The sequence below is a fragment of the Podarcis bocagei genome (assembly GCF_964188305.1).
Source record: "Podarcis bocagei genome assembly, chromosome: 4".
Lineage (NCBI taxonomy): Eukaryota > Metazoa > Chordata > Lepidosauria > Squamata > Lacertidae > Podarcis > Podarcis bocagei.
The window spans coordinates 96,006,977-96,023,063 of NC_138128.1; the positions used below are offsets into that span (position 1 = coordinate 96,006,977).

Genomic DNA, 16,087 nt, shown 5'->3' on the forward strand with positions numbered 1-16,087 from the left:
ATGCAAGTTGCTGGGAGCCAGCCTCTCTGCAGGCTCATTGATTTGGGGGCTTCTCTTTACTGCCTTCCCTTACGCTTGGACTGAGAGTGCACTGGCGGCCACAGTTTCCCAGGCTGTGAGCACATGTCAAATGGCTAACCTTTTGGCTGTCCATATTTCTCAGGACAAGAGCTGCTTTTAATTCTAGCATTTCCTGCAGGAGTTTAAATGCAGGAGTGAGCTGTTGTGAGCATTACATTTTTGCTCCAAGCGAACCATATTTTTTTTAAAAAAAGTTGTTATTGTTATTGTTGTTATTATTATTATTATTATTATTATGACTACATTCTGGATGGAAGATGCAAAGTGTTGAGTGGATAAATTTCCGTACAGACTGGACGATAAGGAGAGAATGACAGAAGAATAAGTTTACTTAAGAAGCATCAGCGAAGGAAGATTTCCTCCTCCGTGAAAGTCAACCCAAGCAGTGAAAATGATGATGATGATGAGGCAGGTACAATGTGTAAAAATATGGAGCGTAAACATTAATTCATTAATAGGGGAATATATATATATATATATACTAGATATATGCATGATTTATTATATGTGTGTGCAATTTCTGATTGATATATGAATTATATTCAGTGTGTGTTTTGCAAAGTCTCAAAGATGGTGATTGTCAGAGTGTGATCTTCATTTTCAAAGGACATTTGTCACACCTTGGGCTGTAGAAATGAGAAATAACTCTTGTGACAGAGTCATTTCTGACACTGGGCATCCTAAAACCTTAAGAATGAACCAACATTCACCTGTTTGATATCCATATGGGGGGGGGGTGCTGAGAAGCTGGGGCTGCACATGAAGCAAAGTGGACTGATGCTCAGCAGTAGAATGAGCTACGGTGTCATGCTACAGATTTGGGGTGGCATTTTCAAATGTTCCCTATATAAAGAATTTCCCTGACAATAGAAAACTGGCATAAAGCTTTTAGCCCAGATGTCTGCCTGCTGTGCTGGTGTTTGTTTCCATGGTGTTTGTAGCATAGGGAAACAATAATAATAATAATAAAAGTCCTCCATCTGAACTGGTGGAGTCCTTTTTACCCCTGCATGTGCAGATGTGAACAACCATCTAAGCGAAACTATTTTAAGCCTGTTGCTTATGAAAAGTGCAAAAGTATAGGCAAGGAAATTAAACGGAAGGGGAGACAGAAAAGATCTACCGACGGTTTGCTTAGACAATATATTATTGCAATAGCCATAGCACTCTCAGTGTACTTGAAAGGGCAGAGATAAGACAAAAAGACTGATCTCTCTCATGAGGAGTCTACAATCTAAATGGTAAAGAAATGGATAAAAGTTTTTCATGGAAGAAGGAAAGAAAGTATGGTGATCCACATTATTCTGTAAGGATGCAAACCGCACAAACTTTCTGTAGCATCAACATTTGGGTGGGAAAGTTTGCTCAGAACAAATCGTCCTCTGTGACCTCAAAGATGTTGGTTGTAACTTGCTCTTCACGTTCTATTTTAATCTGGCTGAGGAAAGAGCATGCACACACACACACACGCACACACGCTCATACCCGATGATTTAAGCATGTACAAATTTAGAGGGAGAATTAAAGAGGCATGCAAGCTAAAATTACCATCTCCATTCTTAGTGAGCTAGTGAGATAAATTCAAGGAAAAATGAGGTGCAAAGTGGCCTTTGCTATTGATGCTGAGGAATTCACTCCTTTTGCACACACTATTTTCATAATGGGTTCACCTACATGTAAAACCTTGAACATTTGCCTAGTTTTGGTTAAATATGTATCAGTAGAATTCATTTGACTTATAGGCATTAACAAAAGAGGAGAAAAAGCAAGGCACCAGAAGCTGAAATCTGATTTGTAAGAGAGAGAGAGAAAGTTTCCAGTATTCCTCTCACCTCTCACCCCCACTATTTTGAATGCCTTTATATGATATGTACAGAATCTACCAATCTGCACCCTCCCTGTGCATTTTTGTAGATGCAGGTAAGTCACTGTCAATATAGAGATCTTAAGGCTGCAATCCTATACCCATTAAATGGACAAAAACTCCATTTAATCTGATGGGACCGTTTTGAGTAGACGTGGTATAGGACTGTCAGTGGCATCTCTTCTGAGAATTAACAGTGCAAATCTAAGCATGCCTACTGAGAATTCGGTAGGGCTTTCTGCCAGGTAAACGGGCTCAGGATTGCAACCTCGACGCTTGAAAGCCATGCTAATAATTCCAGGCTGCAGTGCAAGTCAGTTCCGGGTAGCCTTGCACGCGCCTCTAGGCTGCCATCCTGCACGCACTTACCTAGGTGCAAGTCTCCTGGGACACAGTGGGGATTACTTCCGAGGAAACGCACCGCACGTTTTTCTCCCCGGCCAAGCTTTGCTCATGCCAACTCCACTTCCCATCCTTGTAAAACATGCCAGTCGAGGGCTTGAAATTACTTTTAATGCCCGGGGGCGCAAGAGGAGCATCCAAATACTGCCCCGCCCGCCCTCCGTCCCCAAAAGCAGCCTGAGAAAGAAAATTTCGCCCCGAGAGTTTCTTGCTGGTGTTTCCCGGCCCGGATTTGCAAGGGGCCGGCGCCGGAGGAGTGCGCGGCAGCCAAGGGGTTAAGGCGGCGAGCCATCTGGCGGAGCGGGTTTCTTATAGCCGCGCAGATTCAGGTTCGCGGGCGCAGAGGTTGCAGCTCGTCTCTCGGCTCGGAGCCGTGCAAGTTGCGGGGGGCCCCCTGCTGCTGCTGCTGCTGCTGCTGCTGCCGGCGGGCAAGCACGCCTCTCCAAGGGCCGGATCCTGCGCAGCCAGCTCGCTCTCTTCATGTCGGCTTCCCTGCAAACGGCCCCGCGGATGCCATGCTCACTTCTGCCACGGTAAGGGGACGGGGTCGCGGGAGGGAGGGAGGGAGGGAGGCGAGGAGGGGGCCGAAACATCCCCCCCCCCATCCCATTCCCTCGGCCCGATGAGGTTGGGCCTCCCTCGGGCACGGGGCTTGCCTACTCGCGAGTAAAAGCCTCGCCGGACTCGCTGCCCAGGTTGGGGAGCTGGGTCCTCTTCCGAGGGAAAGCGGGATGTGCGCGAGGAAGTCTGGGTGGGGGGTCCCCTGGATTCTCTCCCCCCCAGCTTTGGAGGAGACCTCGAGCAAGCTCGGTTCCTAACAAAAGCAGGCGAGGAAGACGCGCGAGGGGGATTCCCCCCCCCGGCCACCCCCCTCCCCGTCTCTGTTACTCCAGGTAACTCCGATTCCCCCGGCCCCTTCCAGGTGTGGACCGTCTCCTCCCTCCCCTTTTTCGAAGGCGGGGACACCCCCCCCCAAAAAAAAACCAGTCCCGCATGGCGCAAATCATTCTCCTCTCCGGGAAATCAAAGGCAGGCTTTGCGCGGCCGCGGGTCGGCGGAGTGCGCCCCGTCCTCTGCGCGGGTGCGGAGGGGGAAGAGCCCCCCGTCGGGGCGCCCGAGGGAAAGCGCGCGAGAGGAGCCTTCGCCTTCCTCCTCCTCCTCCTCCTCCTCCTGCAAAAGTCGCCGAGTTTCTCGGGAGCTTCTTCGGGAGACGCTCAGCCCGATGGCTTGCGGGCAGGGAGAGGCGGCGAGAGGCGAGCGCAATCCTAACATGGTTTGGATACTTTTCAGATCCAGCCCTTTAATCCTCCCCGTTTAAATAAAACTAGGAAAGGGCGAAAGTTAGTCTGGATCTCGAAATAGCCGCGAGATGGAGAGGAGAGCGGGGGGTGGGGGACGGACGGGGGACGGACAGACGGACGGCAGGATTTGGGTTTGAATGAAGTTTGCTGGCGGGCGGCTTCTAAGGTCACTTTGCGCGCAGCTATTTGGAGAGGCGAGCAGCATTCCCAGCGCCTGCGATGCGGAGGCTGCGCGCTGCGCCCGCGAGCTCCCTCGCGGTATAGCAGGGGCGAGGCGCGTGCGGGAGAGTCGGACTCGATGGGGGATCTTAGGTAGCCTGTATCTCAAGAGAAGTCTTCCACACACACACACACACACCGCCCCCAGCATCCAGGCAGTTGGGGAGACCACGTGCGTGCAGGAAAATGCAAGCTTTGCGAAAACAATTATATATATATATATATAAAAACACACATTCCAGGGATCCAGCTGCATTGTTGCAAAACCACAATAATGCAACGTAATCTGCAATCTCTAAACACGCCTCTTAGGGAAGAAGATTTCAGGGTATGTGTGTATGTGTTTCTGTATGTTGAATCTCTCCCCCGCCCGCCCCCAAATAAAATCAAAATTCTCTGCGCATAAAAAAGGGCACACCTGGGAAAAGATTAGGCTGAATCCTGTTCCCTCACCTGCTCCTTTTTTCTCTCTCTCCCACACACGTATTTGTGTGTACAGGTCTGGTTTTTTTGTTTCTGGCAAGCTCTTGCTTCCTGTCTGGAGCGGTGCTGTCCTGACTCCGGGGAAGCTTTGCCACTGGAGTCTACTGACCTCATTATCATTATACTACGTGCAGAAAGTAAATATGGTTGGGTTGTGGTGTCTGCCCCAGCTGATGGTAGCCTAAAGACAGGAAGACAGTGGCAGGAAACTACAGGTGGGACCGATTCTTGCTGTAGTTGGGGCTGACATGCAAGCAAAGTGAAATTGGAGAGGTATGGTGCAAATCTGGTCTGGAGCATAGCTGTCAACTTACAGATTTGAAAATATGGGACCAGCAGCCTCGAAAATAAGGGATCAGCAGCCAAAATAAGGGATCAACAATTTGATAAAATACATATTTTGTTGCATGCAAATGGCTTTAGATACCTATTAGGTCCATAAATCACCATATAGCATATATTCAACACAAAAAACCAGCAACAATCTGTTGTTGGCAAAGGACAGCTGGACATAGAAAGGGCCCCATTACCTTCAGTAGCTTATTTAAGGGACATCATCAATAAGGGACAGCAGCAGGACATGGCGCTGGGATAAGGGACTGTACCGCCAAATAAGGGACGCTTGACAGCTATGGTCTGGAGGTTAAAGTGAGCAGGTGTGCTCACTGGCATCCAACATACAGGAGGGACACACTTTCAGACTCGAATGTTTTGACACTGCTGAGAATGCTACCAAGGGAGGTTGTAGCACTTCCAAGAGCTTCTTGGGGCTCAGTCCTGCGCGGAGCGTGTCTTAATGTCCCTCCTTAATGTTCAGTGCAAAGACAAGCCACAGTTGTTTGCTAATGAGGGACAGCTTTCCCTGGGCATTAGTTCTGAGAGCAGGAGGGAAGGTGGGGGTGTGGGAAGGCTAGGATACGGAGGAAGGGTGGTCTTCTTTGTAGTAAAAGCACTTAAAAGATCTGTGCAAATTTCCCTTAGGCGTGGGGAACGAACAATGAAAGGAATGGTCCACGCTTGTAAGTGGAAGAAAACATTGAATGGAAAGAGAAGGTAAAGGCAACTGGGGAACAAAGGTTGCTCGCGTGATATATAGTGTTAGGTTCTAGTACTGAAAATACCTTTTTTATTTATAAACACTCACTTGCTAATCCTTTGTTCCCCACTAATATGCAGAATAAACTCCCCTTGTTCCTTGAGTATGCTCTGGAAGCATATAAACCAGTTATTATCCTGATTGCATTTCAACAGTGTGGTCAAAGCAGGTATGAGTTAATACTTTCTGTGGCTGCATAGGCATAGTAACATTTAGATATTAACTTGAATTTTAAGTTTCTTGGGTGTATGTAGCTATATATGCACACAATAATATAAATATGCAAATAATAAAAGTTATTTATTACTATTTAAATAATATGACCAAAAAGAAAGCCTTCAAGACCTGATTTATGCTTACAGAAAAGCCCAGTGTAGTCTTCTGGGACTGCAGCACTGTGTGTGTGTGTGTGTGTGTGTGTGTGTGTGTGTGTGTGTGTGTGTGTGTTTGTAGCCCAACTCCACACAAAGCTAGTAAAAAAGACTGCACTACATAAATTGACAGACTGTCATGTCTCCCTTACATGACATTAGTTTTCCAGAAGCAGGACATTATTTCGGATGTAGGAAAATGTTCATTCTTGTGATTCTCTCACTTAAGTAAGGACCTGGAATTCTGAAGTGGCATAGTCTTTTTCCTGAAGATATGGAAAACCCTGGGGGGAAAGTGTCATGGTACCTTGGAAAATAATAGGCATATTTTATTCTTTCATGCAGTGACCTATTTCATCAGGTAAGTCCATTATATTCAAATTGCAGTGAATTGATTTGCAGACTTGAGTTGGCGTTCGCTGGAGGATAAAACCAGTTAAGGAGTAATCTTGAAGTTAGAGGCCTGCAATGCGCCTCACTGCTAATCCTAATGGCAACATTGCTGCATCAGTCTGAGAGCTTGTGTGGTATGGTATCTGAAGACTTGAATGGCAGAGATCTGGGTCCAAATTTCCAGTTAGCTACCAAGCTTACTGGATGACTTAGGCAGGTTGCTATTTCTCAGGCTAACCTACCTCATAATTACAGATAGGTAGCCGTGTTGGTCTGCCATAGTCAAAATAAAGAAATTCCTTACAGTAGCACCTTAAAGACCAACTAAGTTAGTTCTTGGTATAAGCTTTCGTGTGCATGCAAGCTTATACCAAGAACTAACTTAGTTGGTCTTTAAGGTGCTACTGTAAGGAATTTCTTTATTTTGACTACCTCATAATATTGTTATACAGTCATACCTCAGGTCACGAACGCTGTGGGTTGCACGTTTTCAGGTTGTGGACCACGCCAAACCTGGAAGTACCAGAAGGGGTTACTTCCAGGTTTGGGCGCATGCGCAGAAGCGCCGAATTGTGTCATGCGCGTGCGCAGACGCGGCGCTTCAGGCTGTGAACGTGCCTCCCGCACAGATCATGTTTGCAACCAGAGGTATGACTGTAATGGATTCTCTGGAGAAATTATGGACAAGAGGCTATTTGCAGGTGACCTGTGTTTAGAGGGACACACAAGGCTGCAAATGGCATTGTGTTGTAAGATGTTTGTGGTAATAATACAGGGTGTACTAAAAGGATATGGTGGTACTATAGTTGATATCTGAGGATATAGGCCAGCTGCAGTTGCTTTTATAGATGGTGAACTCTGGCAAAGTGTGGTAATAGAACAAGGAATAATGTATTGCTTCATCATGGAAGCAATACATGCTTGGCAGGGGGTTGGACTCAATGGCCCTTGTGGTCTCTTCCAACTCTATGATTCTATGATTCTATGATTCTAAGTATATTTTAATATATTTGCGAAGGAAGTTTGTTTGGTGATAAACAATCACTAGTACTGGAGAAGAAGGAACAAAGGGCCAAATGGGAACTTGGGCTGGTATTTAATAAGGAAGAAAACATGAGGTAACCTGGCTATGATGTCAGAATATTTTCCCATCATAATGTGAAGGTAGAGAAAACTGTGATGTTTAAGTGCAAAGAACTGCCTTGATGGAACAGACTGTCCATTTAGCTGAGCATTCTGTTTCTAACACTGACCAGTCAGATGTTTCAAGGAAGATGATTGCCATTTTACCCCCTGCATCTGGTACTCAAAAGAAGGCCACTGCTTCTGAACATGGAGATTCAGAGTTAGGTATCAGAGTTATCAATGAAAGTTGCGTCTTCCGTGAATTTTGTCCAGTTCTTTTTGTAAAGCCATTCAAAGCAGAAATCATCTGTCTGACAGTTAAGATGGTAAGGAACCATGTTCCCAACAGGATCACTAGTGTGGGAAGAAGCCATCATCGTAGATCATCATAGAATTGTAGAGTTGAGAGGGACCCTGAGGGTCATCTAGTCCAACCTTCTGCAATGCAGAAATCCGGTCCACAGCTGTCCCTGGGTGAGCTCAAAACTACCAAGTTTCAGGTTAACAGCCGGACCCACTGACCCATTGCGCCACAGAGCTCTGAATGGAAGCAGCTTGTACGCTGTTGTTGGTAACATATGAATTGCCCCAAATCTAGTCTTTTTCATGACAGATTTGTGTGAGTGATAAAGTAGAATATTAAAATTTCACTGCAGTGTGCTTCATCGAGCCTTTAACACATCTATCATCTGTATACAAAATAGCTCAAAGTAGTGATTGGTGTGTTGGACTAGGACTGGGGAGACACAGTTCAAATTTCCACTGGCCAGTGATGCTCACAGGGTGTGAGTATGCGTCTGTTACTCTCTCTGTCAGCTTCATCTACCTCACAGGGTTGTTGTCCCTATGAGGTAGGGACAACCATGTATGCTGCATACAAATGTAACAAAAACAAATTTGGCATTTGGTAGCCTGGATAGTAGATGGTGAACTAGAAGCTAATAGCTAGATGATATATTTACTATCTCAGCCAGCTGAAATTGGAGAGACATGTTATGAATGCTGGCGTGGTTGCTCGAGAGCAAACAGGCAAGACTCTCCCTGGTCTTTTCAAGGCTTTATTATCTGTCCCAAACATTCACAATGCAGATCGTCTCAATTCCATGTCTGCTCAGTCGCTAGCAGAATCTGGGAGTGGGCGGTCCTTAATTTCCCCCCAGCATAGCAGTCTTTTGACCCCCATCCTACGCCTCCCCTCTCTGTACGTAAGCCTACTGTGCAGAGAGGGCGTGGGCAAAGGGGGACCTGCCTTCCCCCCGCTTTGCTCAGGTTCGGTGTTGCGGCTCTCCCTTGCATCTTCCGAGCCCTGTATCCCTTCTCCACTGGAGGCGTGGCTTCCTTCCTCCCTGGAGGATGAGCTGCTTCTCATGATCTTCGGTGGCTCCCTGTAACCCAACTGAGCTGATGGCAGTTCCCTGACAGGAGAGGAATGTTTTGTAGGCAAAAGGAGTCAAATTTCATGGAAAGATGCACAAAGCCCACTTGAGAAGTTTTGCTCATCCTGTTAAAATGCCCCAGGCTCCCTTCAAAATCCCTTCAGTTGCTTTGCTTGAATCCACTCCCTGCAGTTCATATCAGAACTTGCTTCATTGGCAGCCATAGTTCTGTTCAGGAGGAGCAGGTACTGGGTTTGAGGCACGAAGCTAAGGCAGTAATAACTGAAGGGTCTGGCCTAAAGGTCTGCCGCCATCTTGCATATTTCCACTCTGCTGCTGGTCAGAATGGGGAACCCCAGAGCAGCATTGATCCTCGCTCTCCTTGCAGTGATGTTGTCCCAAGGGAGCCATGGTATTTTGTGAGGCAGTTTGCTTTGCAGCTGACTGGTGCAGTGGAGTCCCAGAAGCATCCTTCACTTTTCCAAAAGCACTTGAGCTTGGATTGAATGGAAGGGAGAGCAGGATTTTAAGAGACAGTATTACGTGAGCTGTCTTGAAGATGCAAGGAGAATGACTGCCTATTTCCAGGGTGGGGTGAGGTTGGGGCAGAGCATAATACTGTAAGAGTTCACCATGTGTTATCAGGAACAAGAATCCAAACCACCCGAGTGAAAATGTGCAACTCTGTTTCTTGATTTAGTCGTTTAGTCGTGTCTGATTCTTTGTGACCCCATGGACCAGAGCATGCCAGGCACTTCTGTCTTCCACTGCTTCCCGCAGCTTGGTCAAACCTATGTTTGTAGCTTCGAGAACACTGTCCAGCCATCTCGTCCTCAGTCGTCCCCTTCTTCTTGTGCCCTCCATCTTTCCCAACATCAGGGTCTTTTCCAGGGAGTCTTCTCTTCTCATGAGGTGGCCAAAGTATTGGAGCCTCAGCTTCAGGATCTGTCCTTCCAGTGAGTACTCAGGGCTGATTTCCTTCAGAATGGATAGGTTTGATCTTCTTGCAGTCCATGGGACTCTCAAGAGTCTCCTCCAGCACCATAATTCAAAAGCATCCATTCTTCGGCGATCAGCCTTCTTTATGGTCCAGTTAACCCGCAGATTTATGCTTGGAACCTGCTAGTTCAGACCAGCGTGGCGTTATTAACAACACACCACTTAATAGGCTGCTGGGAGAGATTTGCAACATATTTTGAGGGCAAAATCCCCCAGATCTGTGCCAAACTGGAAGCCACAGCTAATAGATGTCCTTGGAGCACTGACTAGTTACAGTCTGTGGTATCAGTTTCAGTTGTTGTCGATGCTTGCAGAAGTAAGGTCAGATAGAAGCCCTCTTGATCCCTTCCCACAAGGGATGGATGAAATCCCACAATGGTAGATGAAATCTAGTTGGAGCTGATTGAATGGCTGCGTCTGTGGTTTAGTTCAGGCATAGCAAACTCGGCCCTTCAGATGTTTTGGGACTACAGTTCCCATCATCCCTGACCACTGGTCCTGTTAGTTAGGAATGATGGGAGTTGTAGTCCCAAAACATCTGGAGGGCCGAGTTTGCCTCTGCCTGGTTTAGTTAATGCCTTTCTATGGGAGGGATTTATGCCCACCCCTCCCCGGGCCCAGAGGTTTTAGAAAACTACTACCCAGTCATTAATATTCCCTTTCTTGGTAAAATGAGGGGGTGGGTGGTGGGCAGCCAGCTGCAGGTGTGCATGGAGGAAACAGCTTATCCAGACGCATCATCACTTGGTTTCAGGCCTAGTTTTAGCACCGAAACAGCCTTGGTTACCTTGATTGATAACCTTTATAACCTTTATCGGAAGATATAGGTTATAACCTTTATCGGAAGAGAGATGCAAGGAGTCAACCCTGTTGGTTTCCCTTGATATCTCAGCAACTTTTGTCACCATTGACAGTGGAATGACGCAGGTGGTTGGGAATTTTGAGGCATGATGCAATAGTGGTTCCACTTCTACCAGCCCCATCCCTACAGGAAAGTAGCTCAAGGGGCATGGCCAGATAATAATGGTTCATTTGGAGGAATTCCACCAAAACCCACATCTGCAAGGGGCCCCAGATGCTTAGCTTTTTAAATATATAATTTAAGTCTCTAACACCACTTTGAGGTTTTTTACAATCACATGAAAGAATAAATAACACCCCCCCCCCCAAATCATGTCCACTTGCTGTCATGGCTGGCAGTGTCAACTTCTCCTGTAAGCAGGCAGGTGAGAGGACAAAGTAGTCTGTATAATGCAAGCTTCTTACTCCTTCCTTCCCTCCCCACCACCCGCTTAAAGCAGGAGGCTGGAGCTGCTTCAGATAGCACTTTTGCCAAACGCTTTAAGAGAGCCCCATTGCTCAGATGAGAGTGCGTAGATTGTCTTGAAGAGCTTTGCAGAAGCATTCTTTGAAGCAGCCTCCCTTCTGTAAACATCACTTGAGCAATGTTTACAGGAGGGAGGGGGAGGCTGCTTCAAAGAGTGATTTTGCAAAGGGCTTTCAGACAGCCCCCCCCCCGCACTCCCGCTCCTGTTTGAAGCTGCAGAGCCTCACACAGGGGTGCAAGCACTGTCTAACCTTGAAGGAACTGCAGGTTCCCAAGCGCCCAAAAGCCAGCTGGAAAACCTGTGCAAGGGATTTTGAGAGGTGGGTGGAGCCTCCCACCTGTCAAATTTGGCCTGAGAGGCCAGTCCTGATAAGGATCTGGTCTGTGGAGCCAAAAAGGATCCCCACCCCTGTTATGAAACAAAATGTGCAGGCAGCTATGTGATGAGTCAGCCTGGCTATTCCCCACCCACCCCTTTTGGTGCTTTCGGCCAATGAGTGAAAGCAGAGTTGTGATTGACAAGTGAGTTTTTTAGACACTGGGTTATAGGAATCCCTCCCTGGGGTGCTAAAGTGTTGCTTTTTCTTCCTTCCTTCTAGTGCATTTTTCTTTCCTGCTTCCAATTCCTTTTATAATCCTTGCAAAATCTGTACTGCAGTTTGTCCTCCCTCCCTTGCTAGCAACCAAGATTTGTCTTTCCTGTGGTGGGCTTGTCTGAAATCAGGTCTCACTAGAAGCTATTTTCTGCAGAAACTACTACACATTAAGTTTGGATGGATGTTAAAGAACCTCCCCACTCAAAAGCAAATCAAAGTGTAAATTATCTGCCAGAAATTTATACACGTTCCCTGTTGTGCAGGAGCTAAAGTTGAGGTGCTCATTAAGAATTCAATGTGTAAAATAAAAAAAAAAAACATTTTATAGCATTTAAAAATCCTGATAATGATCTCCCGTTAATGGTTTTGCTCCACAAGTATCCTTGCCTGGCAGGGATGTGTTCTTGAACGATGATAATGAATCTAACTTGTTTAGATGGAGATGGGTAAATATGTCTGGTCTGGGCTTCAGAAACTTTTGAAACCTTTGTCCTTTATATAGGTATATAAAGGTAAAGGGACCCCTGGCAGTTAAGTCCAGTTGCAAACGACTCTGGGGTTGCGGCGCTCATCTTGCTTTACAGGCATAGGGAGCCGACATTTGCTGTACGCCGGCTCCCTTGGCCAGTAAAGCGAGATGAGGGCCGCAACCCCAGAGTCGGCCACGACTGGACCTAATGGTCAGGGATCCCTTTACCTTTACCCCTGACATGTAATTCCCCCCACCTGGAAGGTTGGTTATGCGCATAGCTGTCAACTTACAGATTTAAAAATAAGGGGCCAGCAGCCTCGAAAATAAGGGATCAGCAGCCAAAATAAGGGATTTTCCAGGCACAGGTATGTTCAACTTCTGAGCCCCTCTGAGCCAAAGGCAGAAAGCCCAGCCAGCAGCCAAACGAAGCCTGAAGCGGTGGTTCCCACAGCGCAGCAACCCAGCAAAGGGGATGCAGCAAGGAAAACCACCGTCACCTCTCCGCTGGGAAGCACTGAGCAAAGGCGAGTCCCCAGGCAACGCGGCCAATTTGATCGGCACAAGGCATGCAAGCTCCACCCCCCAGTCGTTCTTAGACTCCTTATTGGGTGAGCAATGCAGCCAAGCAACACAGTTGGAGCCTCCCTCCTCCCTGGCTGGCAGGGAGGGAGGGAGAGGAGCGGCTTCCTTTGAAACCCGGGAAATTTAAGGGACATCATCAATAAGGGACAGCAGCGGGACACGGCGCTGGGATAAGGGAGTTTCCCGCCAAATAAGGGACGGTTGACAGCTATGGTCATGCGGGAATCCAGTCCTTGAGCTGAGAAAAATGTCCCATATCCCTGCTCTAGCAAAACAGTAAGGTCTGGAGGTTCCCTAAGGAACTACAGGACCGGGATAATATGGGGTCATGTCTGCTAGTCCCAGGTACTTCATCATTCCCACATAGATTTGGCCCTGAAAGACCGAGGGAAAGGTGGGCCCATGGAGGATAGAAGCATCTGCTTGGCTTCCGGTTTTCCAGCTTTGTGGAAAGAATTGGCTTGAGCCAACATGAGAGACGCTTAACGCTCATCTTAAATTGGCAATGCTTTTTGTTCGTTGGGTTTCTTAGTTGTTGTTTTTAATGAAATTTATGGAAATACTTGGCTTTGTTTAGTGTGGGGGGGGAGTTCAGTTTGTAGCAGGTTGGGTGGGGTGTTTTGGGGTGCAGATTTTATTGTGTAGTTTCCAAATTTTGCTTGTATGCCTCAAACGTTTGCTGAGCCGCTGCCCCCCCCCCGCTATCCTATTCCCAAAGGAGTAAGCATTGCACTCAGCATCCAGTAAGTGCTCTCTCTCTCTCCAAAGATTGTAATCCTGGAGGGGAAAAAAATCAAATATTAATCTGTGATTGTGCCACCTTATTTTGTCAATAGTTTCCACCCACCCTTGATAAGGTCTAAAATGTGTATCACTTAGAAAGCTATTATTCTTCAGATTGTGCGGTAGGGTTGGGAAAGTCTGGATGGTAAACAAATCTCAAGTTCATATTTCTTTTGCCATGTGCTCACAAGGTGACATTAGGCATGTTACCACTCCTTCAGCCTCAGTCCTACATCTGCAGGGTTTTGTAAGTATTGACGCTTTGGATGGTCTAGGGAAGTTTTTAATGGTTGATGTTTTAATGTATTTTTAGCCTTCTGCTGGAAGCCGCCCAGAGTGGCTGGGGAAACCCAGCTAGATGGGCAGGGTAGAAATAATAAATTATTATTATTCAAATATTAGATATCATTATTGGTCTGGACAATTGTTTTTTCTCCTTATGAGATGCTCTTCTTGGTTTTATTTCCTACCAGCAAAACAGCATTTTGGTTAGTCATTTTAGATCTGGAAATAGTTCAGTAGGACTTCAATGTACCAAATGGCGTACAGGAATGCATCCTGAAACTTCGCTGTAAATTAAATTCATTTGCTTGCCTGTTAATCAGAATCAACCACTTCCTTAGTGCCGTCAAAATACCTACCTTTGGTATGTGCTTTTGTCTAAGTTTTTTTTTTAAATTTTTGGTAAGTCTTGGTCTATATTTTGTCAGCTCTGTCCAGTCATTGGTCTCCTGATGCTCAGCAAATGCATGGAGGGAAAGCAGGGGCACAGATCCTGTCCTTGCCACAAACATTCCCACTGGCTCTGTTAAGTTGTGGGTGAAGATATCAGACGACACAGTGATTCTTCAAAGAGCTCTTGTTTATTCACAGGCCAGAACAGAACAGAACTGAACTGAAGGGTTCAGTCAGCCTGCTTATATAGAGCTCCAGTACAACGTAACTGTAACAATTTTCTAAAACTATCCAATCACTGAATGTCACTTTCGACCCCTTATTTGCATAACAATCTACAGTATCCCCCTGCTGGCCCAGGGTGAGAACTTCAGTACATAACAGGCTCCACTTCAGATCTCTGCATACTGAATGTGAAGACCTGAAGGGGTATTCTAAGCACTGAAGATGTCCAGAATCCCTCCTTAGACCTTTATGCTGACCATGCAAAGATTGGGAGTGGAACAGGCAAGGCTGTGGCCTCTCCTGCTTTATGTGATCTTTAAATACAAGTAGACCTAACGGCAAAGTAGGTCTTTTTCTCAGAGCAACAGAATTTAGTTTGACTTTCTTCTTCGTGGTGCACTAAAGGGCTCTATTTTTGAAGCAACCCACAATTCTATGCTAGGTAAAATGGTTGGACTGTTCTTCCCTAGAGCACTTTAGTGTTGCTGGAACATGCCTATCCCATAATTTGACCAGGATGCTCTCCTCGTCTCCACCAGGAGCTGTGAATTGAGTATAATAATAATAATAATAATAATAATAATAATAATAATAATAATAATATTTATACCCCGCCCATCTGGCTGGGCCTCCCCAGCCACTCTGGGCGGCTTCCATAAAAACCAAAAATACAGTAAAATATCACACGTTAAAAACTTCCCTGAACAGGGCTGCCTTAAGATGTCTTCTGAATGTCAGGTAGTTGTTTATCGCTTTGACATCTGCTGGAAGGGCGTTCTACAGGGCGGGTGCCACTACCGAGAAGGCCCTCTGCCTGGTTCCCTGTAGCTTTGCTTCTCGCAATGAGGGAACCGCCAGAAGGCCCTCGGCGCTGGACCTCAGCGTCCGGGCAGAACGATGGGGGTGGAGACGCTCCTTCAGTTATACTGGACCGAGGCCGTTTAGGGCTTTAAAGGTCAGCACCAACACTTTGAATTGTGCTCGGAAATTGTGGGCCAAGGTAAGGTTAAACAGATGCCCTCACTAGTACTGAAGGCTTAAAAAAATTTCCAGCAGGCATTCTCATTTTAATAGTTTTACGAATAATTTTTTATTAGTTTTTACACATATTTTCCAGTATTACATCCTTTTAAACATCATTTTGAATTTTTTTGATCACAGCCTGAGACTTCCTTCAACCTTGACTGATGGTTTTCTAAAGTCTTTCTAATTATGCATTTTGTTACTATAGTTATTGCTATAAACTCAGATTTCCAGTACATCTATTCTTAATTCTCTTCACAATAATTTATAAATTACTCCTTACAAAACTTCTTTAAAACCCTACAAACGATGTCAATTGATTACAATTGCTTTCCAGATATGTTGAAAACGTCTTCCATTCCTTTAGGAAAGTCTGGTCCTGCTGGTTTTCCCTGTTTTTAATAGTTTTAACTCATTTTTTGTTTTCATTGCATTGATCTTCTTGTGTACCACTTAGCAGTGTCAGAAACTCGGATATATAAGCTAGGTGCCAAATAGGTCCTTAAACCAGGGTTAAAGTCGCCAAAACGGAATGTCTAGTTGCCATTTTGGCTCTAAAGTTTTATTTTCCAAATGATGGACTGACTAGATGTTTAGGTGACAACCTTCAGCTAAGTTAAGAACTTGGAGAACTTGAAGAAGAAAAGTCACTTTATCCAGTAACAGTCCACATATATACTGTCTGATTCCTGCC

At 46.0% G+C, this 16,087-nt stretch overlaps 1 protein-coding gene across 4 annotated transcripts in view; it reads left to right on the plus strand.

Annotated features, from left to right (window-relative positions):
• Positions 1-280: 280 nt before the first annotated feature.
• The window catches only part of NTF3 (neurotrophin 3), a 70,927-nt gene continuing 55,120 nt past the window's right edge, over positions 281-16,087 (plus strand). For 2 of the 4 annotated variants that reach the window (XM_081191898.1, XM_081191896.1), the window contains exon 1: positions 281-493. Coding sequence is in view for 2 of the 4 variants with exons in the window: in XM_081191896.1 (XP_081048022.1) it covers positions 473-493 (21 nt within the window). In the remaining 2 variants the exon portion in view is untranslated. Of the gene's footprint in view, positions 494-2,273; positions 2,881-16,087 lie in introns of those variants that run through there. The other 2 variants (XM_081191899.1, XM_081191897.1) reach the window with 2 other exon arrangements.